We start from the raw sequence: 26200 nt of genomic DNA, 5'->3' as shown, positions 1-26200 counted from the left end.
ATAAAATCTGATTCTTTAGAGTACAGGCAAAGTTAAATATGGTACAAAAATTTTGAATTAGTCTAACTAGAAAGGTTTTGTGGCACATTTCTCAAGCTAATTTGCTTGCTATGTCTTGTCACGAACTTAACACAAAGCACGTGCTTAGGGATGTGGCTTTCTGATAGGAACAGAAATTAAATCAGTTTATACCATATTTAGACCAGCTGCAAAATAAGAGCAGAGTAATTAAAAAATAGGTTTGGTTAAAAGAAAAAAGAGAGAGAGAGAGAAATGCCAGCACATGTGCAGTGGTTCCTGCACTGAAGCAGCCATGAAGATGGTGCATTCCTGTCATGGACATTCACATTATTTTTAGCTTGAATTCTGGCACTGTTGAGCTGTAGAGAGCGTCTCAGTTCTCCACACTGCTGTGTTTGACAGTAACACAGTGGGTCAACCAGGATCATGCTTTTGCTTGCTTTCTCATTTAGGGTAAGTAGCCTGGCTTTTGAGTTTAGATGATACTGAATTAATTCTTGTTAGTAAAGCCAGAAGACTGTACCTGTTGCAGGTGAGATAGTAAAATTTTGCTGTCTCAGAGAAATCTGAAAGATTGACTTTGATGTATTGTCTCTCTGCATAATTCCAACTCCTTTCTAAACTTTCTTAGGAAATAAAATGATATGTTGTCAGAATACCTTAAGGGATTTTAAGCTAAAATCTGATTTTCTTTGTCAAAAACTGTGGTAAACTTGGGTTGCCTTAGCTTAATAAAGTATGCTTCACAATCCACTGGTATAATGTAAATCTAAATTTAGGATACTTCTGAATATATGTGCTGGGTAACTGTAGATCAAAGATGTTATGTTGACAGGGAATGCATGTTTACTGAAAATACAGCGTTATTCCTCCTGAAAGTGTGTAAAATATGCCAGCTGTATGGCATGAAGACCATGGTAGCCTGGCAGGGTTTTCCCAAGCATCACATTCAATCTTTAATCTCAAAAAGTCCCTCTTTAGTTTTTCTGATCCTACAGAAAGGAAGCTTCAGCCTCCTACTGAAACTCGCTAGCTGGGAAGTGAATCCTCTTGATTGCTGCCTCCTAAATGCAGCAGAGCTGGTCCGCCTCTGGTTTTTGAAAGGATCACTCATAATTCCTACGCCTTTTGATGCTCTGAATCCCTGTCCCTGGCTGTGCTGGGGAAAAGAGATTTTGGTTTGCTGGCCTGTTCCTAACACTGCCATTCTCCTTTGACATGCAAGCAAGGATCTGTATTATCTGGCCCCTGGAGAGTTACCTGGCCCTTTTTGATGTCTAACTCCTCCAAAACAGTACAAAAAAGCAGGAACAGATTTTTCTCTCTGTTGCATCTGTAACTCCATAGATTTGATTGTTCTCAGCAGGATGTTTTCAGGTGCAAGTTGAAAGCTGAATTTGCTTTGGCATATATATAGTTCTGATTTTACAGAAATCCTCCCTCCCAGTTAAAATTCAAGTCACAACCCATCCCAGCTTTCTATTTTGGAGCACCTTGCCAGCTATTCCTTGTTCTCCTAATGGAGACCGAGTGCAGTCACAGCTTCACAGGTGACATGGAGAAGTACGTGCCATATCCTTTAAGAACCACAGGCTCAGCAACATAATGGTTCTGGTGTAGCTCTTTCTTTACCATAAGCAGCAAGTTTTACTCCTCATCCATTTGTAAAAAGCCTCATCTCCTGCTGCTTTTCTGAGGCTATGTGAGGAAGTTTTCCACAATATCCTAATGATGTTATTTTAGGTTACTGCCCAGCCTCCGAGATCCATATAGGAATGTCCATTCACTGAAGCATAAAAGAGGAAGTTCCTTGCTCCAATGAATAATAGTGGATCATTGTTTTTCTCTTTCCTTTCCCCATATCTGATTTGCCCTGTTGACATTTGATGTAGTGTTTAGGGAAGTATAGTTTCTGAGCTGATTTAATTGTAATTTTTTTTAAACTCAAAGAACTTAGTAAACAAAATAATGGAATCAAAACTCTTCATCTTTTTTTTTTTTACCCTCGGAATTTTAATGTGTTTCATGAAATGGGCCTTAAAATCATGAAACAGTAAAATAATCAGACTGAACTTTAAAAATTACCTTCTATTTCTTTCTTGTGCATCCTTGGTTTTGCTTCTCCACCTGAAGAATTGCACACTTCCCACTCAGATTCACCACAACACTGTGGAAATCTTCCAGAAAGAGGGTACGTTACAAGATTTCCTCCATTTAGAGATGTAAGTGTTGGAGGATATCTCCCAATCTCTCTTAAAATTTAAACTACTTTGGGTACTCTCAGTTTTAATAGCATGCCGTCACTTCTGCTTAATTTCAAACCTGAGCTGTAACCTCAAATCACACAAGATCTGAACACTACTTCCTTAGCTAAGTTTTAGCCCCTTATTTCATTTGTTCAATTTCTCTTCTCAAATAACAAGTCCTAACCTCAGGTCCTGATTCTCCTTCCCTTTTATCTGTATAGAAAATACTCCACTGACGTCAGTGGTATTGCAGCAATACTAAAAAAGAAACAAATCTGGTGTAAATGTGCATGAATATGTTAATGAGACATATATCGAGAGTTCAGTGGAAGCATCTGAGAATGATGGATCAGTTGGTGCAGATAGTGATAGTAATGTTTACTAGTCCTATATACACCAACAGTCACAGATTCACAGATTCACAGAATATTTAAGGTTGGAAGGGACCTCTACAGATCATCTAGTCCAACCTTCCTGCTCAAGCAGGCACACCTACAGCATGTGGCACAGGGTGGCATCCAGGCGGGTTTTGAAGACCTCCAGAGTAGGAGACTCCACAACCTCCCTGGGCAGCCTGTTCCACTGCTCTGTCACCCTAACAGTAAAGAAGTTCCTCCTCACCTGGAGACGGGAACTTCTTGTGTTTCAGCTTGTGGCCATTACCCCTCGTCCTATCGCTGGCCACCAGTGAGAACAGCCTGTCCCCTTCCTCCCTGCATTCTCCCTTCCTGAACTTATACATATTAATCATATCCCCTCTGAGCCTTCTCTTCTCCAGAGAAAACAGGCCCAGCTCACTCAGCCTCTCTTCATACGAGAGATGTTCCATTCCCTTAATCATCCTGGTTGCCCTTCTCTGGACCCTCTCCAGAAGCTCCACGTCCTTCCTATACTGGGGTGCCCAGAACTGCACACAGTACTCCAGGTGCGGCCTCACCAGAGCTGAGTAGAGGGGCAGAATCACCTCCCTTGATCTGCTGGCAACACTCCTGATGCAGGCCAGGGTCCCATTGGCCTTCTTGGCCACGAGGGCACACTGCTCACTCATGGTTAACTTAGTGTCAACCAGGACTCCCAGGTCCCTCTCCGTGGAGGTGCTTTCCAGCAGGTCAACCCCTAATCTGTACTGATGCCTGGGATTATTCCTCCCCAGGTGCAGGACCCTGCACTTGTCCTTATTGAACCTCATGAGGTTCCTCTCTGCCCAACTCTCCAGCCTGCCCAGGTCCCTCTGGATGGCAGCACAGCCCTCCGGAGTGTCGGCCACTCCACCCAGCTTGGTGTCATCCGCAAACTTGCTCAGGGTGCATTCCGTGCCCTCGTCACGAATGTTTGTGCCACAAAAGTGAGGTCCTTTAATTAAGTCATGTTCTTAACATCATATATTAAGCTTAACTTCATTTTTATTGAAAATCTTATCAATTATAGTCAAAATTATTTTGATTTCATGAAATACATAAGCTGACCATACATTTATCTGGAGTCCTGCTCATATGCTTTGATGTGCAGTGAGTAGTAATTGTTATCCCCCTTCTCCTATACCAAGAAAAAGAGGATGTGCTTCCTTTACAAATACACAGATTGAAGGGTAAATAAGAGCAATACCTGCAATTGAACAGAAAAAAAAAAAAGATACTATTTGATCCTTAAGATGTTACTATTTTTATAGAAAAAAATACAGAACTAATTTGCCAAATCAGCCAGTATTGAATGTTGATTGCTGAATGGTAAAGTGAAATGTAAAAATTAGACAACCTCTCTGTGGTAGCCTAACCACAGGCTCCAGCGCAGAGTGGAATGGCTCTGACTGACTCCAGGGGGGTCCCTCCAACTTATTTTCTTACGCAGCCTCTCAGAATCACCAGAATCACAGAATGGTTGGTGTTGGCAGGGATCTCTGGAGATCATCAACTCCAAGCCCCCTGCACAAGCAGTGTCACTAGAGCACATTACCCAGGACTGTGTTCAGGCAGGTTTTAAGTATCTTTCTGGGCAGCCTTTCTGGGCAACCTCTTCCAGTGCTCAGTCTTCTCCATAGCCAAGAAGTTTTCCTCTAATTCAGACAGAACTTCCTGTGCTTCAGTTTGTACTAGTTGCGTCTTGTCCTGTTGCTGGCCCCATCCCCTTGACACTCTCCCTTGAGATATTGGTATACACTGATAAGATCCCCTCTTAGTTTTCTCTTCTCCAGGCTAAACTGGTCCAGCTCTCTCAGCCTTTTCTCACAGGGAAACAGTGGTCCCCTAATTATCTTATAGCCCTACATTAGACTCTCTCCAGTAGCTCCATATCTCTCCTGTGCTGGGGAGTCCAGAATTGGACATGGTACTACAGGTGCGACCTTACCAGAGCTGAATCTGTGCTACTTCTCCTGAATTTCCAGTGCAGTCCTCCATAGAGAGGGATTCTGCAGTCTCAGGTAACCAAACATAATGAATTCTAGTAAGCATAACTTAGGAAAGGATTACCCATTTTGGTTTCTCCATCTGCTCCTGTAATCCTGATACGTGACTTCACAGCTACTGAGGAGTAGAAGTGTGGTTGGAGCCTGGATATTTAAAGTTAAATTTCAACAGCTGTGGCTTATTGTTAAGTCTTTATCCATATAGACAACAACCACTGAAAATGACCTTTTGAGCCTTCCCTTAAAAATATTTTGCACTGTGGCCCGTTTTCTTCTGGGAGCTCAGGTGGAGGAAGCAGGTGTTGAAGCTGTTGCTGTGGTGACCTTTGGCTGAAAAAAATTTATCGCCCTTGAAATCTATATTAGTTTCTTTCCCCTTGCAGTTGTTAACTTTCTGCTTCCAGTAGGGTTTCAGGGCCATCAGTATCAGCCCCTGCTTGTCACATTGCCCTCCAAGTGATTCATTATTTTCTTCTTTTTTCCCCATCCGCTTCCTTGCTTAGCTGTTTGTGTTGTAAAAACGTGTTTATCACTATTATTGTACTTCATGCCTGTTTGATATCAGGACTCTTGTCAAGCATGGTGCTTCACAAAGAAAAGTCCTGTAAGAAAGCTCTGAGTTTATCCAGACTTTAGCTGACAATCTGTCTCCTGTCCTTTGCCTGGGTCACGGGGTAAAATCTTAAAACGCTCCATGACAATAAAAGCAGAATTCCTTCCCTTATTTTTATTAACTTCTCTATTAATATATGATGCTGAGGATGAATAATCCACTCTGAAGACCAAAGTTCTTGTTTCTGTCGTGGCGTGGCATGGTGGACTTTAACATATGAGCTGCACTAAAGTGCTGCATGAATGAGCTCATGAGAAAAATATGATTTTCTGCTCATAGCTGGTAGCTCCATGAGTTCTCCCTGCTGATAGCTCCATGTCCCACTCACTATTTAGCTTTTTTAATGGGAGGGGCATGTTGTGCAGATGACCTCTGTGGTATGAATATGTATATGGAAGTGTTGAAAACTTCTGCGATTTCCTTCTCGGTTTTGCAAGTCTTTTTGCTAACAGCCTGACAGCTGGAATCAGGAAGTGGAAAGAAGTTAGATAGCATTTTTCTTTTTCTTTCTTTCCTTTTCTTTCTTTTTTTTTTTTTTTTCCAGAAAGACAGAGAAGGTTTTAGTGCTCAAAACTGCAGAGAAAAAGTTAAATGATGCAGCTCTCGAAAGGCTCAGATGACAGAAAATAAAGGGAAAAAAACCCACCATTTTTACAATCCATTTTAATTGCCTTTTCTCTTGGTCATTTCTGAATTGGAATGAAGATGAAAAAGATGGAAATCTGTGGTACTAAATGAGGTCAGAAAGATGGACTCATTCACTTCATAGCTAAAATGAGTGAAATGCAATATGTGCTAATGTTCATGGCACTGACTTCTAAGGTGGAGCCATTTATTTGGGTAGTACTTTGAGATTTTCATTGGAGGTAGTGCTGGAGTTTTTCAAGACGTGAGTTGCCACCATGTCCTGGGCAACCTGGCCTGTCTGCTTTGAGTAGGCGGCTGGTCAAGAGGCCTCCTGAAGTCCCTTCCAGCCTGAATGCTCCTGTGATCCCAAGAGAGGGAACTAAGCAGGGAGACAAGGCGTGTCGTCAGGCATGCTTGGGGCAGAGAGGAGTTCTTAGAAGGAGTCCTCAGAAGAGCAGAAAAAAGTAATTCCTGTTCTCTAAGACTCATGTTCTGGGAACCATATGGCTAAAATTTATAGAGAGAGAGTGGCAAAAAAAAGATTAAATAAAAACTATTTCCTAGGCTATTGTTCCTCCTGTGATTCTTCCAAAGAAATAGCCTTCCTTTCTTTGGTGGGTGCCTTGTGTATGAAGAAAGGAGAGAACGCACTTAGTCTATTTAATTAGGGTACATTTCTGGTTGAATTAGTTCTTCTGAGGTATCTTCACATATTTTAAAAGATCCAGTAATGCCCCATAGCTGAAGTTTAATGCTTCTCAGCATGTCAAAGAGCTGAACTAGCTGTGAGCTAAGATACTGGTCTGGTTTTGGTCTGTTTTGATCTGGGATTGTAGTCTGTTTTTGCACAGGTACTAAAGGAACTCTTCAGTTGGTTTAGGCAAAACCAGCAAGTAATTAATTGTCCTATTTCCTTTCCAAGCCAGGCCTCTGGAGTCAGCTTCTTGCTTATCAGAGACCAGGCAGAAGGGTCCAACAGCAGGTGTGTTACTTCTGTTACCGCAGTGATGGCACCATAGCTCTTTTTGAATAGTCACTGCAAGAAAAACAGTTGGACTCCTTCAATGGGAACCATGCAGCTTTCGGCACCAAAAAGAAGAATTCTCAATATTGTAAACTAAGGCATGGAAAGTAGGATAGGACCGTTTATAGCTCTGACTTCCTCTGAATAGATGAGAAACTAACCCTGATATTATGAAGTGAAAAGAAGTTATTTATTTAATTTTGACATTCCTGTGCTGCTATTCAGAGATAAAGCAGACAAAGAGGGAAATGCCATGGCAACCACCAGGCAAACCACCCTGGGGACTTCTCTACTGGCCAGAAAGGTCATTAAGCCTCTTCAGCTCCAGTTTGAGTATAGGAGGTATATTTTATTGAATATACATACAATATAGATCCTGCCTGCAGAGGCAGGAGCCCAGCAGAGCTGCCTGGAGGTACAAGAGGAGCCTACAGGCAGGTGGCAAGAACCATGGGGAAGTATAGGAGCTTGGTGCAAAGCTGAGGGCAAATTGCCCAGGAGAACAGGAAAACAAACAAGCAAATTAATCAAAGGCAAGCCACGTGCTCTAGGTAGAACAGCCCTAGTTTCGTGCTGGGAAGATGCTTCATCCTCACGCCGCAGAGCAAGGTGACTTCCTTTCCCTGAGCAGTCATGGGCATCATGTCTGTTTTATAGACCAAAATCTTGGGCACAAGTAGCTGGTGGGGCTCAAGCAGGCAGCCTAAACAAGCCCAGCTTTTAGGTTTCCACAACCCTGAGTTAGTGCTTTATTTGCCAGGCTGCAGAGAGAGGTCCTTGGCCTGTTGCTCACTTGGTTTTGCAACCTTACCTTACTTCACTCAGCACTGCAACGTGGACCTTGTTATTCAGACTCTCCTGTATGCTTTCCATATACCCTGACAGGTAACTCTGTGCTGCAGTGCCATCACAGAAGCCAATTTTTCCAGCTTACTTCAAAAGAATGTTTTCCTTAATTGCTGCATGATGGAGTGTGTGATTGAGGCAAAGTAAGCAACTGTTGTCAGCTCTGGGACTGGCTAGCCTGGAAAAAGCAGAAATGTGCTGGAAAAATTAGTAACAGAGTTACAGAAGCCCTTGGGAGAGAGAAGATACCTCATCCCTTCTCTTGCCCAAAATGGCTGATTTCCCTAATTCCATCTCATTTAAGCAAATCATGCATTTAAGCAGCAGTGCTTGTCAAAGACCACTTTATTTTTTCCCCAAGCATTAGCCATTCCATGAGTAGTAAAAATTTGTGTACTTTTACGAGTAGGGGCCAGAAAGGTTGAAGATGTAGTTAACCTTGCACCTCAAATTTTAATAGCACGCAGGCACACCTTGGGGCATAGAGGCCGGTATCATATTTTCCCTGTGGTAAATTATTCTTCTTCAGTGTGGTGTGTGCCTTGCCGTTAAGGAAAGCAGACTAACGAATGTTATCTCTCAGAGCAGTTGCTGTTGCTGCCAATGCTGTGCCTGCGCTACCTCTCAGAAGATGCAGAGCTACCCTAGTTATCTGAAGATTAGCCTCGCTCAGACACAGATAACGATCTGCCTGCATCACCCCGCACCCAGCATGGGCTAATTTCCCCCCTTTATATGTTTCTCATTACCAAGAAGTGTCGACCTTACCTACGCAGCTTCTTGGAGTCAAAGCTTACCATCAAGTGAGCCTGCCCGGCTAGGTACAGGAGGTGGATGGACAACTGTGTCCAGAACCCAGCGTCCAACTCCAGGTGTGCAATTTTCCTGCTGCTTTCTGTTGTAGTGGATGTCATCGGCCTAAGCAAGGGGAGCATCCCTGCCTGGGGTTTATTGCAATTCAAGAGAAGTTATTGTTCTCTGGCCAGAGGCCATGGTTTGATTAGAGCTGGGGTACTCTCTAGCCTCCTTCTAAGAATGTCTAACCCAGACATCTTTCCACTGTGAGTCTTATTCCCATTGCTATTAACCCTGAAAATTCACTTGGCTTCAAGGAATTCGCACACAAGAGACTCCTCTAAAGTAGAAGCCCGGAGTGCTTGTTTAGCAAGAACAGCAACCGAGGGCTTGTGGTGTATTGTAAAACACAGTATGAGGACATATTTTATAATATGTGCTGTGTTGTGCAAGCTCACCATTACTCCTCTAAATGCAAGAGTACACAAGCAAAGCAGAAATTCTCACCAAGTGTATTCAAACCAAGTTCTGCCTCACTTTGATGCACTGCTTATTTTAAACATAAAACCCTTGTGCAGCTGCTTTTTCAAGATGTAACACTGCCAGGTTTCTCTGTGGTTTGCAAGTTGTTTTGGAAACATTCTGTTGCTTATGGGTTTTTTTAATTTCTTTTTTTTTTTAATTAACTCTCATCCTGAAGAGTTGTCTCCGCTCTCTCCATACAAATATTTACATTTTTATGTTCTTGTGGAAGACAATATTGCGGGAGAAACTTGCTGGAAAGAAGCCCTTATAGTCTTGTTCACATTAATCTAATCCTCACTTTGGCTTTTTTTGTCTTATTTTTCATTCACAGGAGGAATAATGCAAAATGTATGTTTAATCAGAGCTATATATGCTATTCAGGGATAATACTAACTTATATTAGTCAGCATATAAGTTTGAACATAACCCCAAAACAGGCATTTGGGAAAGCTACACTAAATCACTACCCATAGTACCAGTGGTCTTCTGTCACTGATCAAACTGGAAAAAATGATAAATAATTTTTCCCTTGGACAGTGCTTCATCTCGGTAGTTCTTAAAGATATTAATAAACAAGAATTTAGGCTTATAAATGAGGTAAATAAGATATTGCTCAAAATAAACTGAGGGAAGTAAGCTCATGCTTCAGGCTTTGACTAAATCCCACTCAATAATTTAATCAGAAGACCTTCTTTGGCCTGGCCACCTGTTAGGGGCTGAAGCTCTGTGAGGTAAAAGTATCACATTTCCCTCTGGTTTCCCTATTGACCTCTGCATTTCAGAGTGGATTTGTCTCCTTCATCTCCCACCTGTGGAAAGTGGAACCCTTCTTCCTGGAAGTCCCTCACGTAGAGTATGGTTTGGGGAACCCAAAGATTTCCCTTAAAGTTTTCTGAAAACTTCCTTTTTCTATATGATTACTTCAACTCTAGTATTTGATGATGTAGCTCAGATTCGGAGAAGCAAACTGAATAGTAAATTGGAGTTTACCAGCAAACTGGAACTTAGTAAAAAAGTACAAAAAAAAGTACACTCTTTTTTTACATAAGGATTGATTCCCAGAATTATCTATACAGGCTGCAAATTGTTTGTAAGGAGTAAAGCCCCAGAATGTAAAATAATAGCACCCTTCTCTGTTACACAATGCACACAATGAACACATCTAATATGTTCAAAGGCCTTGTTTGCCTTACAAAGTTTTGCCAGAGAAATTTGCCTTTAGAGAGTAACTCACATATGTCTGTATTGTTTGTCCCGTCAGCTGTAGCCCTGGGCTCTGACAAGTTGAATGGCTGTGTAAGTTTTGTGCTACCATTGCAATCCATGGGTAGATCCTGAATGACCTGTGGAAATGCTGCACCTCCAGCAGCGGTCTCACAAAACTCAACTGCTCACAGGGGGATCACTCTGATCAGACACATCCCCTACTCCCCTTGGTGCCCCTGGAAATCCCCTCACTCCTCAGTACCTCAGAAAGGACACGCTTCTCTTTGTGACCCACCACAGGAACAAAAATACAGAGCCCTGCAAGGCTACATCTACAGCCCCAGATAAACCTCATGTTGCCATCAGGGCCTGGAAAGAAGTCTTGGATTTTCTCAGCTGTGGCTGAAGAAACCATACAAACCAGGTTTGGAATTTCAGCTGGGTATAAGATCTTTATTTGAGGAAATAGAGATGCTCAACAAAAAGGGCATGTATCTTTGAACCTTAACAGTCATGCACTAGATGATGCTCCACTCTTAACTCCCCGAATGAAATGAATGGCAGTGCCTGTGGCCCTGCTAGGTCTCTTCACATGGATGCATGAAAGGAAAATGCTGAGGAGCTGTGATACCTTCTCTTTGATACCGTCATTAGCTGTTGGTGAAGTGTCCTTGAAAGCCACCCTCTCAACCCCTGCTGTAATGCTAATCACAACAAGGAGGAAACAACAGTGAAATGACTGTAACACATCTCTGCTCAAGCACCATGTGCCAGAGGCAATGCACAGGGCAACTGAAGGAGTTTGTGCTGAATTAAAGGCATAAAATCGGAGTAAGCACTAAGGCACAATCCTGCTAGGATGAATGTGAGTGAGCCAAGGTGCAAAAGACTGACATTGGTGGCAAATGTCCTTGTAGCCATTAGATTTGGGACAGTTTATTTTTTCTTAGGACTAGGACATGTGCATAGGGAAGCAGTGCACTTTGCAAATATCCCTTCCATGCAGCCCCAATGAAATAAGGCTCCAAAGACCTGTATCTTTGCTTTTAATTGCATATTCATAATTTATTCTGCACAATACAGTTCTATTTTGTGAAAAATAATGTAAAAACAGATTTCTCTTATGCTTTAGACCAAAGCTCATTAACACTTTATCACTTTCATAATTCATTAGTTTCAATTTCCACAGAACTGCCACCAGCAGTGATTTCTTTTCATCATAGCCAAAGAGATTAAACTCTGTAGGAAACCATAAAAGCAAAATCCAGTGAGAGAGCATGAGCTGCATGCACAACAGAAGATGCTGGCAGTAGTCCAAAGTAGGAATATTCAGTCCTCAGTAAGGGAAACAAGAGAAATAACTGACCATATCATGAAAAAGGCAGTAGGAAAGAGAAGACAAAAAAAGAGCCAGGTTGCCCAAGAGAGTATTGAACTACATAACCAAAAAGAAAGCTGCAAGTTAAATATCAGATGGGAGAAGCAGAAGCAGGTGACTACAGAAAAAATAAATAAATAAAGCCTTGAGAAAGAGAACAGATAAAGACTGACAAAGTTTTACAAGAAAACACTCATACAATACCATTGGTCATACAATACCATTGAGGAAGCAATCAAGAAAGACTACAAGAAATAATATCAGGGATAGGCACCAGGAACTTCAAACACAACTCTTGCAGCAAGACAGCATGGACACCATGAGTACTTCTACCAGCGGAGTCTAAATTTCCCTCTATCTAGCTAAAGCTCCTTCTTTTAATATCAGCACCAGACTACTATGTGAATAGGAACCAGAATTTGCCCATTCTCAGAGGCCTAAAACTGCACATCTCAGGCCTCACATATCTGAGTAGAGCAGGATAGGCAGGACAAGCACAATGTACCATGCCAAACACAATATTCTCAGCACCAGGATTGCAGTAGCCAGGGCTTGTTTCTTAAAGTTGGGAAATTGTTAACAGGATCCACGCAACAGCTCCTGCTAGCAGCTGTGTTAAGACCTTCCCTTGCAGATATAGAGGCATTAGCCTCTGGAAATAGGAAAGTTGGAAACTTCTGCCTTTAGAGCAATCCTGTGTTAATAGGCTTTAAAAAGCTGAAGGTGACAGAGCTATAGCAACAGTATTTACTGGCAAAATTATCCGTGCAAGCAAGGGATAGCTACTATCATGACTACTGTGATGTCAAGCAAGAGACCTACATCAAAGGAGGCAAATACCAATGAGAGGCATAGTTAGGACATGGTGGCATTATCATCACAAGATCTGAACACAGAAATGAAAAAGTGGAGTCATCCTATGATAACAAATCTCACTGCTTGCCAGAATCCAGAGGGATAAGAGTGCATCTCAAGCACATCCAAGCAGGACTTCTGAGGATGGTTGCATTCCCACTAATCCTATGTCAACACAACTGAATTTATATCTTTGAATTCAGATGTCTCAGAAGGTTTACATAGATATCAAAAACAGTGAATAGGACTAACAGCTCCATTAGAGAAGAAGAAGCTGCAGTAATTGGGTCCCATGAGCGTTTGTAAGCAGTAAGAAGACGGAAACTGGGGTGGTTCATCCATGTGACCAGTACAACAGGGTTAGCAAACAATTCTGCAGGGAAAAATCAAAAGGAAAGGAAAGCAGAATGCCCAGGGACAGTTTGACTTAAAAACATCAGCATCTGGACGGAGAGATCTTGGGGAGCTCTGAATAAAAGAATAAAAGAAACTGCAAGACAGATCTCAGTCAGTGCCTCAAGATGACACTCTTCAGAGCCTGTTTGTATTGTAAAAGGAAAGAGGTAACATTCATAAATATTTATAACAGTTCATAACCTGGCCGTGTCTTATTCACTCAGTGAGTAACGCAAGGACACAAAACAGAGCACTGCCAGTGGTGAACCACTAGCACGTGTTATTAATACTTCCCTCACCCATCCAATCTTTTCAAATACTTCTGATATCTTTATTTCAGGCTGCTCAAAGCTGAACAGTGACCTTCCTATTTTGTCATTTATTTCCTGAAGGTAACATTTTTTTCTGTGGGTTTCCAAGTAATAAGACAAGCAGCAGCCAACGGCAGCATGTCTGGCTCACAGAACCTACTGTATTTTTGCAATTATTTTTTATTATATTTTTGTCATCCCGCCCCTCCTCTGGTGAGAGGTGAATCACAGAATCACAGAAGCTCCCCTTGCTCTTCAGGTGCTTTAGGTGTTTTATGCCATTTATTTGGGAAGTGGAGTAACTGTATGGTTACAAAGCACTTCTGTGTTGGTCTCCTCCAGATAACAAGAGGCATGGACTAATACTACTCTTTGATTAAAATTAAAGCTTCCAAATGACAAAGTTATCCTGGCACAGAAACAATCATTAGGACAAGCCCAAAGGATCTGCTCATGTCTGTAAACAGTTACAGGTGCAGCACAGCCTCTCACACCTGCAAAATGGGATGTCAAACTGAGACATATGGGATCTTAGCAGAAGAAAGTCCTTAAAAACCACCATCTGCACAAAGGGCTTTATTTAACTGCTGAGGATTCATGTGTGTTCAGAGACCCTTGGGTTTTGGTTAATTTTCTGGAACAACACTGTTTTTTGTCTTTATTTTTGTTTCCTGTCAGAGCTGCAAAACAGATAGATTTAAACTATAGGATTTTTTTCTTCGTAGATCTTTCATGAAAATCCCTGCCCGAAATATGATTCTTATTATGGAAAAAGAAAGGCTTGATGGACTTTTTTTTTTCCTAGTTCTGAGAGAACTGCAAGAGAAAGGAATTGTGTTACTCAAAGTATGTTTAAATTCCACATTGCAATCTGATATCAAAGAGCATGCTGAGGTTGATCTGTCTAGCTTGATCCAACAAAAATTGATGTTAAGTATGACTTATAAGAATTACATATTGCTTGCAACTTTTTAAATGCCTATGTTTGCATATTCAGCTCAAAATAGCAAACTGGCCTAGGCTAGGAGAAAGAGGGAAGTAAAAAGAGGAAATGCCTTGTCTGGGGAATGAACCATGAAGCCGAACAAAGAAACAGCACTCTAGCATTTCCTTCCAGTGGGATTCTCTGTTTGTGGCAAGACACGAACCAGTGTTATTTCACCTGCTCATGAACAGAGCCGAGGGAGGTGAGTGCTGGGGAAATGTGGCCCTCCTACAGATGCTGAAGGCACTGTGTAATTAGGGGAACTGATGGCAAGGCAGGCAAGGCAAAGCGCTGGAGAACTTTCATAGGGCTGTGAATCATGGCAAAGCAAGGAAACTGATTCATGGTAGCTGAGCTTGGTGTCCACAGCAATAAAATGTGGCATAGGGAAAAAAAAAAATAAAAACTGTAAAGACTGTTTTTGGCCACTGACACCACTGAGCAGGTCTGCCCAAGGACTCCCAGCAGTGCTCATGAGGCACCAGCGGCGCAGCTCTGCATTCCCCATTCCCTACCTCCAGCAAACAGGCATTTCTGGGAAACCTCCACAGAATTCCTTAAATCCAGCACTCTCTGTTTGGGATTGCATATTGTACATGTACAGACACATAGCATTTGCAGCAATGTATCCTGTAGCTACACAGCAGATTTTCCTAGGCAGTTACCTCCTGCAGACCCATCTCTTTCTTTCACCTTGGGTGCCAGGCAAGCTTGCAAAATTTTCCTCACCAGTCCAGTGATTTTTTTTTTTTCTAGCTTAGCCGTCAAAAGCTCTATACTAAATGTGTGAGATTTGGGCTAAGCATGCTGTTACAAAGGAGGTTGTCTGAAAGAGCTTTGCAATGGTGGTGTAGATTGTATTTTCCCACTTAAAGGAAAGTGCTGTTATTATATAACACAAAGGGAGGGAAAAAAACAGAGGAGATGTGACTAGGTAGTGCTCACACTGCCAGTGTGACCAGGTCAGAGCTCACTCACACAGCAATGAAACAGTAATTGCTGTTTTTTACTTTGGAGTGCTTTATCTGTTCAGACCAAAACAGATACCGGCGTGAAGAGTCACAAGGACAGCTCCATACGTACTGCTGACCTGCACTTAGGAGTTGATGTACTTGCAATGGACTGCTTGGCTGTGACTTGCTTTGTTTTATTTTCTTCCTATTGTTTTTGTTACCGCCACAGCTTTCTGACATGTTGAGCTACCTGCTCAGCAAAGACAGGCTGAGGCATCTTTTTCCTAGTGTTTCTCTGAAGAATCTCCTTGTGTTGAACTCTCGAAAATGTATTTCTTTAAGCCTCTTACTGGAAACCATAGAATACAAGATATGTGAGCCAAAACTGTCCTTTTTTTTACCACGCAGGTTACAGAAAATAGCTAGCTGCTGACTACTACTTTTGTCTTTCCTCAGTTCTGTACCTGGAAGGATCTGTCCTAGTGTTTGAGGATGTCTTCAAACTTGTTGCCTTCTACTGTGTCAGTAGGTGAGTTGGGCTCAAGCCTGCTTCCATGCAGGATTACTTCACCTGGAGGGCAGCTCTGCCCTCGGACCTGCCTTTCCGTTGGAGTCTGCTGGTGCTTGTACGATTGAAACAAAGATGCTTAGAGTGAAAAACATAACTGGTGTGGAGCTGCTCCAACAAAATCTTTCGGTATTGCACCTTGTTTAGCTACACATAGAGCCACTGGTTCACAAGGGATTTTCCCCTTTCCTTTGGAGTACAGCTTCCGAGTGCGGAAAGCACCACCATTTTCAGAGTAGTAACACTGTTGTTTCAAGGAAATTAAGGTTTAAACTAGTAGCATTAATAGCAAGAGAAGGTGCTATGAGAGCAGAGCTTCTTCTTTCTATTCTTTGAAACAAAGGGAAATGTCTGTGAAATGTCTGAGAAAAAAATATATAGCTTTGTGACTGAATTAAAAATGGGGCCAATGAACAAGGACATAGCCACAGATGTCAAATGCACACTTCCCAGGTTAGGGAAGCTGGATTCCAGTTTAGATCTCTACAGAGAGATGTACATAAAAATGATTCCTGTATGGTTTTGAAACAAGATTCAAATTTTCCCAGTTCTGGGAAAGAAAGGTTCAGACACTCAGTGTTTGCTGATAAAGAGCATGAGTTTAATAGTACTGTCCCAGATGAACTGCTTGAGCAGTGACTTGAACCTTGACCTGCAGAGCTACCAGGGCATTTGGGATGGTGTGGCTCCAACAAGCTCTTGCAGACCAGTTTCAGCCTTTATTTGTGGCTTTCACCACCCTAAAATCTCATTTGGTGCTTCCTGTTTAGTTGAAATTCCTAATATCATTTGGTCTAAACAATTCAAATATATAGGTATCCTGCAAAACCCAGTTCCATGACAGCCCCAGGTGATTTTTCCCAAGCTCAGGTGAGGCTTGCCAGAAGAGCAAGCTTTGTTGGTATTTCAGATGCTTGTTGCAACCAGGGGCCAGATTCCACAGTGTCTGTTCAAGTGCAGCAGAGCTACAGCTGTCCCTGAGAGCAGAAGAGCCTTTGACTGAGGAAGGGCTCTAGGACTGCACCCACACAGGACTAGAACTACCTGGGCATGGAGGTGAAACAATCCTGGATTAATCATCCCTTACGAAAAGCACCCTTAGGCATCCACACACCTGGTAGTGACCTAGCAAAGCTGGCAGCAGACTCTTGATTGCTGGAAATTCAGAGCACTCTCTGAATAGTCATCATTTCTGACTGGGGGAGTCTATCAAAGGAGAAAAACCCTGAAATATATTCTGTTCTTTAGCTAAAAATTACAAACATAATAAAATGATGAAGAATAGAGCTTGTGTGTTTGCTCAGTGCTGAAATTCTGCTGGCACAGAGATGAGAAAGACAGTTAGGTCATCCTCATTAGTGCGAGGTTTATTCACCCACTGATAAATCCCCTCATATAAGTGAGCCTGTTTATCTACACTTGTCTTTATGCATTTGTGCCATGCATGTTACAGTGATTCTGCACAACCTGCTGATGCTATCCCTGCTTTAAGAGGCCTGGTTTGGGTTTGGATGTAAACTCTTGGTGTTGCCTGGATAAGCTTAGATGAATCTTAGTGTGGCTATTTCCATTTAAGCAGGGAAAGCAGAATCAGGATATGTTTACAAGGCAGTCACGCAAGTGACTCACACAGCAAACAGGCTATCTATGGTAGGATACAGCGAGCTGCAGAAAGGATCATGGTTTAAGAATGAGTCTCAGGAAAAAAAAAAAAGCTCCTGTTGTAAATGTTGCTTCTGGGCTTCAAATATAAATCAGATGGTTCAGATAGCTTCTTAGCTTGCTGTCAAAAGATAAGGGAAATCAGGAATAAACTTTCTGACAGAAATTAAGTAATAATTACAGGCTGTTTGAGTGCTGACCTGTCATTTCCAGGCAACCTGTAAAAGCTCTCCCTGTTCATGAGTTGAGAGGCCTGTGCTTAGGGCCCTAGTAAACAGCTATCCGTAAATAACTGGAAAGACTTTATCGTGGCTGACAGGTTCTCTCAAGAAAGTTTGGCCTGTTCTAGCATGATGGCTAAATCTCCTTACATCACAAAAATAACAATTGCAGTTAAACATCTAACTCAGTTACTTGTCTGCAACCTATCTGCCCCATGATTACGACTGGATCTTTTTTTATTAGAATAAATTCTTCACGTTTCCAGTTTTTTAGATATATTTGTAGAAAGAGAAAAAAAAAAGCAACTACTTGTGCATATAACAATAACAAACAAACAAAAAGGCTGCCTTTTCCTCTTTTGAACTTGATATTTGTCCATGAATCTGTCTGCTAATAAAGGGAAAATAGGCCCCCTACATCCATCTGTCAATAAATAGACTGGTCCTCCTCAGGGTTGCAGTCACATGCATTTTTGGTGTGTGTGTGTAGCTACCTACCCACAAAGTCATCTTTTTCCAAAGTCATCTCCTATTGTTTGCAGAACATCTTGTTAAGCTTTTTAATAATGTAATAGGCCCTGCACCATTACCTGCTGCCTTTTGAAGATTATTACTGACTTTTCTTGTCAGTAACTTGTTTTTCTTCTTAAAATGGGCATTGTGGTAGCAATGGGCTTAAGTTCTTATTGAGCAATAAGCAGGCATTAACTGTTCAGCCAGCTAAAAAGATCCTCCAAAATTATTCGAGACTCAGGTGTGTTTTAGTGAAACACAAGTAACAGCCTCTGAGAAAGCATCTTTTATCAACAACCATGCAGCATCTTTCAGGAAATGAAGCAGAAGTCTGAGAAGAGAGGAATATGCTCATTTTCCCTGTGCTAAGCAGAACTTTGTCACAGTCTGTCATTTCACCCAGAAGGTCTCTTCTTCGGGAAGGGTCTTGCCAGCATATCTTGTTATCTGCCTGTGTCTTACACTCATGCTGACTTTTGGAGGTGGAGAGAGAGGTAAATAGAAAAAGGAGGACAAATCCCCTTTGCACAAAATAAAGATAGCTTTTCTAATTCCAATATTGTCATCCCCAGTATCTTACTTTTCACTGGCAGGTATTTTGAACAGTTAGGGGATAGCCTCCTCTGAGACAGAAGATATTGCTGCTGTTTTCACACCAGAAAAGCAAAGACAAAAGCCAGCAAAATGGCATGAAGCATCTTCACAGGTGCTGGTGATCTGTTGTGAAATGGAAGGAACCCAGGCCAGGACAATTTACATGATTCCTTACTGGGTGGAAGTTCTTCCTTTGACAATGGGCCTGAAGTTATGAGCAAACCCAGTCACTAGAAAACAATGGTAAAATCTGGAGTTCCTAACAACTAGGTGTTTCATTGTTTGTTTTGTGTTTCTTTTTACAGGGATTTACTGCCCTTCACCCTGAAGTTACCACAAGCAATATTAGAAGCCAATAGCCATCAAGATCTTGAAGTTATCTCTAGTCTGGGGATAGGTAAGTCCACGTAGTGAGACCATGCCACCCCTTTGGACATAAACCTCGACTTGGACAAGTTGACCAAGTAGGACAGGGTGTGACCTATGGTCTTGCTATAAAATGAGGACAAAAATTACAACAATTGATGTGTAAAACAGCTTTTCGGATAACTGTCAGATATTTAAAGTAGCTGGCATCTGAGGTAAATGAAGAGAGGAAAACATCCAGGCAGTTTTCCCCTCAGAGGAATGGCAAGAAATGCTCATGGGAATGTAATACTTCTTGCACATGAATTTCTGTGCAGATTTTCTAGTTGTCCCAGGGCGTTCTCTTATCTCATGCACATAAGACTATGAAGAGGAATGCTATTTTTAGTGACAAGGCCAAGCAAGCAAATTTTAGGTCATATGCGTAAAGTCACACAGCTGTTAAATAAAGGACTCCTTCCAGTTTCTTCCTTTTAGAGAAGTTTAGACAACTGTTAAATTTAGCAAACCTCTCTCATGCTACTTTGTTTTTCACCTTTTCATCAGTTGTTGAAATCGATCAAGTAAGGCTGAAAGTGAAAGAGTTAACTTGCTGAGAAATCCTGAGTAGAGCATGGTGGGGTTTTTGGGATCTATTTCAAATCTTCTGCAGTGTACCTCCCAGAAGGGCTGGGCAAACCCTAGCAGTTTCAGTTCTGCCAGATTTGTTGTATTTGGCCAGTAGATTCTGCTCTACCACTTTCAGCATCACCTATTTTGAATAAATTTCTGTTTGTCAATGCTCCCTTGAGTAGGTGTATCCAAGCAGTAATTATTACTTGAAGAGAATTACTTTGCAACTTCATACAGGAAGTTACAAACTTGATAACAAGTTTATTATAACAAGTACAAATGTTTGGATTAAAATGTTTGAAGTATTTCATGATTCTCCCACCTTTTCTTGCTGGAAGCTTAATTTGACCCAGCTGTGGAGACCCTGATTCAGGCAAGCATCTCCAGCAGCTTCTAAAAGAGAGGATTAACCAGAGCATAAATATCCAAGCACTGTGGTTGTCATCCTCCTTCTTCTTGCTTGTACACTGGTATCATAAAAGTGGTGATGCCTGGATGTGTGCACACTATAGTTCTCTGTGTGCCAAGGAAGTTCTGTCAAGAGCAGGAATTCTGTTGTGCACAGATTCCCTGGGAGGCAATCCTAACTTCTTGGAGTGGGGTAAAGTCAAACAGGAGGAAGTAATGAGCATTGCTGTTTGCTGCTTCCTGGAACAAAGTCTAATGGGTACAAACAAAATGTAGTAGCCAATTTTGCACTCCCAAAGGAAGCCTAGAATTGTTTCAAATTGTAGCATACTCATTATCATTTCTTTCAAAGTGGTACGTGTTCTTGGATGGGTGGAAATAAGATGTCTACCTGCAAGCTGGATCATTCTTCAAAGACTATGGGTGTTACATAGTGTTAAAGAGGATATGGTGTAGACCCTCCAGGCTTCCTCAAGACCTGCACAGTCCAAGTTGATGGTTCCATTTTCATCATGTTTGTACACTTGCCCTCTACTGAGAAAAATAACCAACTTCCCTTTCGTAAATTGGCTCACTCACCATTTCCTTAGCCCATGAGACTCAGCAGTACTATCTTCTGACTTGAGCCAGCTACTTCCACTGCTCTGCATTTTCTAGCACTCAGTGGAGCAGGAGCATTTTAAGGAAATTGCAACCTGGGCTGTCTTGGAAGTCAGCATGGCTTGCTGGGCAGCATGACACCATCTCTGCTGCAGCACCCGCATGTCTGCAGCTGAATTCTGTTGTCAGAAGTGCTGCTGTTCCTGGCAACGTTTTTATTTTAAGCGTCTTTATTCTCCTTCCTCCCAGGGTAGGAAATCGGAGAATAAAGCAGTTCTAGCCTTGGCAGCCGCAGGAAAACACAGTGATGTGCTTATAAAGTAGAATTAGCCATGGATCCTAGCCTAGACTGTAAATCAGCAATTTCACCTTGTTATAAATAGAAGAGAGACAGCATCTAACCTTTGTAAAGTGTTTCACATCCTAAGACCACAAAGTGCTTTATAAGAGGTGCTATTAGCATTTTTCCTAATTTTCACTATGGGTAAACAGCCTCATGATCACTCTGCCACCTTCCAGGGACAGAGTGGGGACATGTGTGATGTTGCTTGAGGGAGATCATGGGGTATGGAAGGTGTTCAAGGACTGTGGGGTGAAGAGCAGTGCTTCAGAGAGCTCTTCTGAATTTCAGCCCTTGAGCAAGGGAAGGCCAATGGTAATGAAGAATAACTGTCTTGATAGTGCAGTGCAGAAAGGTGGTAGGTGGGTTACATTGGGTAAAACTGACACAAGCAAAATCAAAGGCACTTCACCCCCTGTCTTTGGAGATGTCTTTTGACTCCAAACCCAACACTGCAAATGAACTTCCAGCTTTTAGTGACTTGTGGCCAAATGCTTCACTTGGCTGCTGGTACAGCCTCTCTCAGTAATGGCAGACACAACCTTTTAATTTGCTTGCACATGGTTTATTTTGTGGCTATTTTATACTACTGCCTTGCTAGAGGAGAGAAGGAGCAATATGAAATCAGCCCTGCTAGAGGGCAGGGGACATCCCTGTCCCCAGAGCAGTGCAGGGTGGCTTGCGAGCAGAGAGGCATGGCCAGCTCTCACAGGGGTGGCAGGAAGAAAATGCTTTCCCAGGAGCTACGTGGAGTTTGTTGCAAGCAGGAAGCCACCGAAAACCCCTGTCTGCAGTGGAGAGCACAGGGCTGGGAGAAGTGGCCTGCCCCTGAGGACGTGGCCGCAGGGGAGAGATGCTATCTAAGCCAAGTTCCGAGTTAGCTTGTTGAGAGAGTTTCTTGCTTCTGTTTTAGGTTGCACTATAACCTTGCTTTAGAAACTGGAAGTCCAGTTGTGATATGTTATCTATCTATCTATATATATACACACATATATAAATGATTATTTACTACTAAAACATTAGCTTCATTATCACTGAAATACTCAATCTTTTGTTTCTGGACTCAGACCTGGTATTTTTCAGTCATTTGTATTTGTTATTTGTATCTGTCTGCACGATCTGCACAGGATTAATTATTCTCTCTTAGAAAGATCTCCCAAATTTGTCAAGAAATACTTTTCTGGTGAAACTTCTGATCTCATGCCCTGTTTGAAGCATCTTACACATACAACACAAATTTTTCTTCATATCATTTTGTGCAGAGCTAAGAAAGCTTGCATGTCTTCTAATACAAAGTAGGACTTTTATATACCGGTAGCAGCTGAAATTCTCTCATTTTGGTTTATTATTTGCCCCCCCCCTCTTTTTTTTTTTTTTTTTGAACAGATTTCTGGGATTCCTCCTTAAATCACAGAAGAGAGGAGGGCATATCTCACCCTGCAAAAGCCTCTGCTCTCAACACAACCCAGGCAGACAGTTTAAGACCAACCCAGTGTTTTGCAAGTAGCACAAACCACTGCTCATGTGAAATTGAGCTGTCAATAGGAAATGACAGGCTGTGGTTCGTGAATCCTATTTTTATAGAAGAGTGCAGTAATCCTTTTCCTCTAAACACACCGCCTCCGAAAAGCCATGCTGTGAGCACCCATCTCCCCTCTGCCACCACGGTCTCGGAAAAGAGGTCCCCCCGCCGCCCGCCACCACCTCCACCTTCTCATGGTCACGTTCTGAAATCCTCCCTGAAGCTCCCCCAAGATCCTATGACCGCCTGTGAAGGAAATGAGCTGCTGCTTCAGCCCCTGGGAAAGAGCATCAAGGAAATGAAAATTGAGGGAGGCGACAGTAAAGAAGGAGGAGGGAAGCAAAGCTGCTCAGCCAAGGAGCTGAGCCCCAAGAAGTGCTCCCAGCCCTCTGTCCCGCCACGCAGGCGACTCTCGGAGAGGACCTCGGACGACAGCAGTGTGGTTAAGCCTGGAAGTTGCGAAGTGCTGAAAGGGGAACACAGAGATGAAAAGCGGGACATCAGTCCTGAGAGCGGAGATAAAAAGCTGTTGTGCAGAAAGGCTGTAGAAATGCCCGGGGAGGTTCCTGACAGAGCTGTATCATGGTTTCAGGAGGCAAAGCCTGAACCTGCAGAGAAGAAAGAGGACATGAGAGAGACAAAAAAGAATGCCACTGAGAAAGGAAAGACGCCTCCTATTCCCCCACCAAGAAGGAAGAGACTCTCCCAGGCAGCAAGTAGCGCCAGGTCTTGCCAGTCGAAGCAAAGAACATCCGTAGGACTGAACTCAGCTGTGGCACGGCCCTTATCCAAGGATGTCTCGCCCTCCAAGGCTGCTGGTGCCGCTTGCACAAACGCTGGGACGGGAGCGGGACATTGCCGCAAATCCATCGGCTCTGCAGAACTGAAAGGTTCACACTCCTCCCTGGAGGGCCAAGGAGGCAATGCCGTGGCTCAGGCATCCGCATCCGAGCCAGACTCCTACTCCACCAGCAGCACGGAGGATGACCTAGAGGTGCTGGCTTTTCCAGCTGGTAAAAAAACACGTTCTGTGATCTTGGGCAAAGCCAAGAACAGGCTGTCCCTTGCGAGCCTGTCTAATGTCTTCACAGTCTTTTTGTCTAATGAGAGAAAGCTGCAGAAGAAGATAGTGGAGCTGGCACAGGACAAGGATTCATACTTTGGCAACCTGGTGCAGGACTACAGAGTTTACAGTTTGGAGATGATGGCGAAGCAGAGCTCCAGCACAGAGATGCTACAAGAAATCCGGATGATGATGACTCAGCTGAAGAGTTACTTGGTGCAGAGCACGGAGTTGAAAACTTTGATAGACCCAGCTGCCTACACTGAGGAACAGCTAGGTAGGTGTTTGTTCTCTGTTCATCACTGGGGGAGGTTTTGAGAAGGTGAGTAGGGAGATGAGAATAGGAGACAAAGGTCTGCTTTGCAAAATTATAAGCCATCTCCTAAACCTGAGGAATGTGAGCTGAAGTCTGCTTTGGAGTTGGCAATATCTAAAGGAGCTGCTCTACAACCAGGAAACAAATGACAGGGGAAAATCTCATTAGGAATATTTTAAGAGGATGCATTTTTGTGAGTATATAATATAAATATGCACACATATACATAATATATATATGTATATAAACACACATACACAAATATATGTGTGTGACACACATATATATGACAGACACACAGAAGACTGTCTTCACTCCAATCAGACAAGGTGAAAACCTGTCAGCACTGCTCTGGGCCCTTCCATGCCCACTGCAGCTCCGTGTTCTGCAGGGGACAAGGCTACGATACTTTTCAATGGCAGGTTGGAGGAATCATTTGATGACACTCTGTGTTCCTCAGCTCAGAAGTAGGTGGAGGACCTTCGGAGCCAGCTACCACTTATGGTGGTAGTATTTGTGTCTCTGCTTCAGACATAGCTTACACTATGGAAGGAGAAATAATCTTTTGGCTGGTTTGGGGGTGTGTTGTTGCACTTCAGTATTCTGCGAGGCAGTAATGTACTAATTCCCTCATTGCTAAGAAATAGATTATCCTAAGGTTAGCATACATTCATGAGAGCATACAGAGACTGTTAAAGCTTCATCCTGTGCAAAGCAGTATACGTAGGACATGCATGCACATGCTTACACACTTGCTTGATTTGCAGCTCTTTCTGGAGGAGCTGGCAACCAATGCAGAGCTATGTATGAGATTTCCTAAAATGGCTCCAAGCAAACTGGGAGCTAAAAGACACAACACAGAAAATTGCCAGCCACTGTGTGGGTCCAAGGAGCAGTATAACTGCATTGATATGGTACTCTTCTCCTTCTACCTCTGTTGTTTTTGTATCTCTTAGTCAGAGACAGCAATGGTGTCTTGGCTCAGCAGAGAAATACTCTCCTTAGCAGACTCTCTTAGTATTTTCCCCAATCTGCATTTAAAGATAGGTCACAACCTTCACTGCTTTGGGAGCAAAAAATAAGTGGCAGAAAGCTGATGGAAAATGGAGAAAATCTGCTTTTCCAAAAGCTCCCTGATAGAAGGATTTGCCACCGGGAATTGTGACTGGCAGCTCTTGAGTTATCCCATCTTGTGCCTTGTGGGACAGCAGCTCAGGAGCGGCAGGTATTGATCCTTGCCCTTATCAGGTATTTATTTCTTAGGGATGAAGGCCAGACATGCATCCTCGTTGCTGATGAGAGGAAAAGATCGAGGCACTGGTTCCCAGGGATGACGTGACAAGGGTTTCCAGGGGAACCTGCAGCTTCAATATGAGTTGAGACTCAGCTAAGTATGAGAGCCAGAACCCAGAGGAACCCAAGTGTTAGTCCCAGCAGGCCCTTCTGACTTCCTTTCTCACCCAGGCGAGGCTTCAGATGACGCTGCAGCATTTCCAGAAGTATAGACTTGCTGCAGGCCCCTTAACATAACTGGAAGACGGAGCTACAACTTCCCTTTTCATGTGAATCGTGTAACACATGCAGTTTCTGTCCCAATAACCCCTTTCTTGGAGACAGAAAGGGGTTTCAGCGTGGAGAAAAAACGTCTCAAATATTAACTAGGGAAGGCAAAGAGGAGGCAGAAAGAAGAAGTCTTTCAGTTCTGCTTAGTAGAGCTCTGTGTGTGAAAGAATTCACCCACTTTCAGGCAGAAATGCTTGGTTAGACCAACCTCAGTTCACTTCTTGTGGTTACTTAGCAGGATGATATGGCCCAGTTAGGTTAGGAGAAGACCGCTTGCTCCCTAGGTGTTAGAGTCTTCTGACCAGATGTTGGCATCTGCCTCTCGGTGGCTACATCTCCTTTTTCAGTCAATGGTGCACTTGGAGGATGCAGGTAATCTAATCCCAAAGTAAGTATCCCAAATAGGATGCTCGTTTAGGCATCCCTAAGTGCAGGACCATCAGATGGGGCGGCTGGTAGTAGGAGCTCTCCTGTAGCTCCAATGGCAGAGTTTGTGCATTGATGTCAGTCTTAAGCCTTGCTAGTGAAGTGCCTGATTTTGGGGATGTAACTTCTGTTCCCTGTGCTCAGCTGTGCGGTTGTGCATGAAAGGACACATCTTTGTTTAGGAGTTTAACTTGCAACTATGTTGATTATCCTCCATGGACTTTTGTGTTCTTCTTCTCCT

The 26200-nt window shown here is 42.8% G+C and overlaps 1 protein-coding gene across 1 annotated transcript in view; it reads left to right on the top strand.

Annotated features, from left to right (window-relative positions):
• The window catches only part of RIN3 (Ras and Rab interactor 3), a 64748-nt gene that overhangs the window by 23779 nt on the left and 14769 nt on the right, over positions 1 to 26200 (top strand). Inside the window, exons 4-6 of the mRNA XM_026047006.1 lie at positions 15642 to 15714; positions 19049 to 19140; positions 22456 to 23931. Coding sequence (XP_025902791.1) covers positions 15642 to 15714; positions 19049 to 19140; positions 22456 to 23931 — 1641 coding nt within the window. The remainder of the gene's footprint in view (positions 1 to 15641; positions 15715 to 19048; positions 19141 to 22455; positions 23932 to 26200) is intronic.

Source organism: Nothoprocta perdicaria, unplaced genomic scaffold (assembly GCF_003342845.1).
Source record: "Nothoprocta perdicaria isolate Ctin4 unplaced genomic scaffold, notPer1 scaffold_108, whole genome shotgun sequence".
In the NCBI taxonomy this organism is placed as follows: domain Eukaryota; kingdom Metazoa; phylum Chordata; class Aves; order Tinamiformes; family Tinamidae; genus Nothoprocta; species Nothoprocta perdicaria.
Note: the sequence above shows the minus strand (reverse complement) of the source record. Positions and strands in the feature narration are given on the sequence as shown.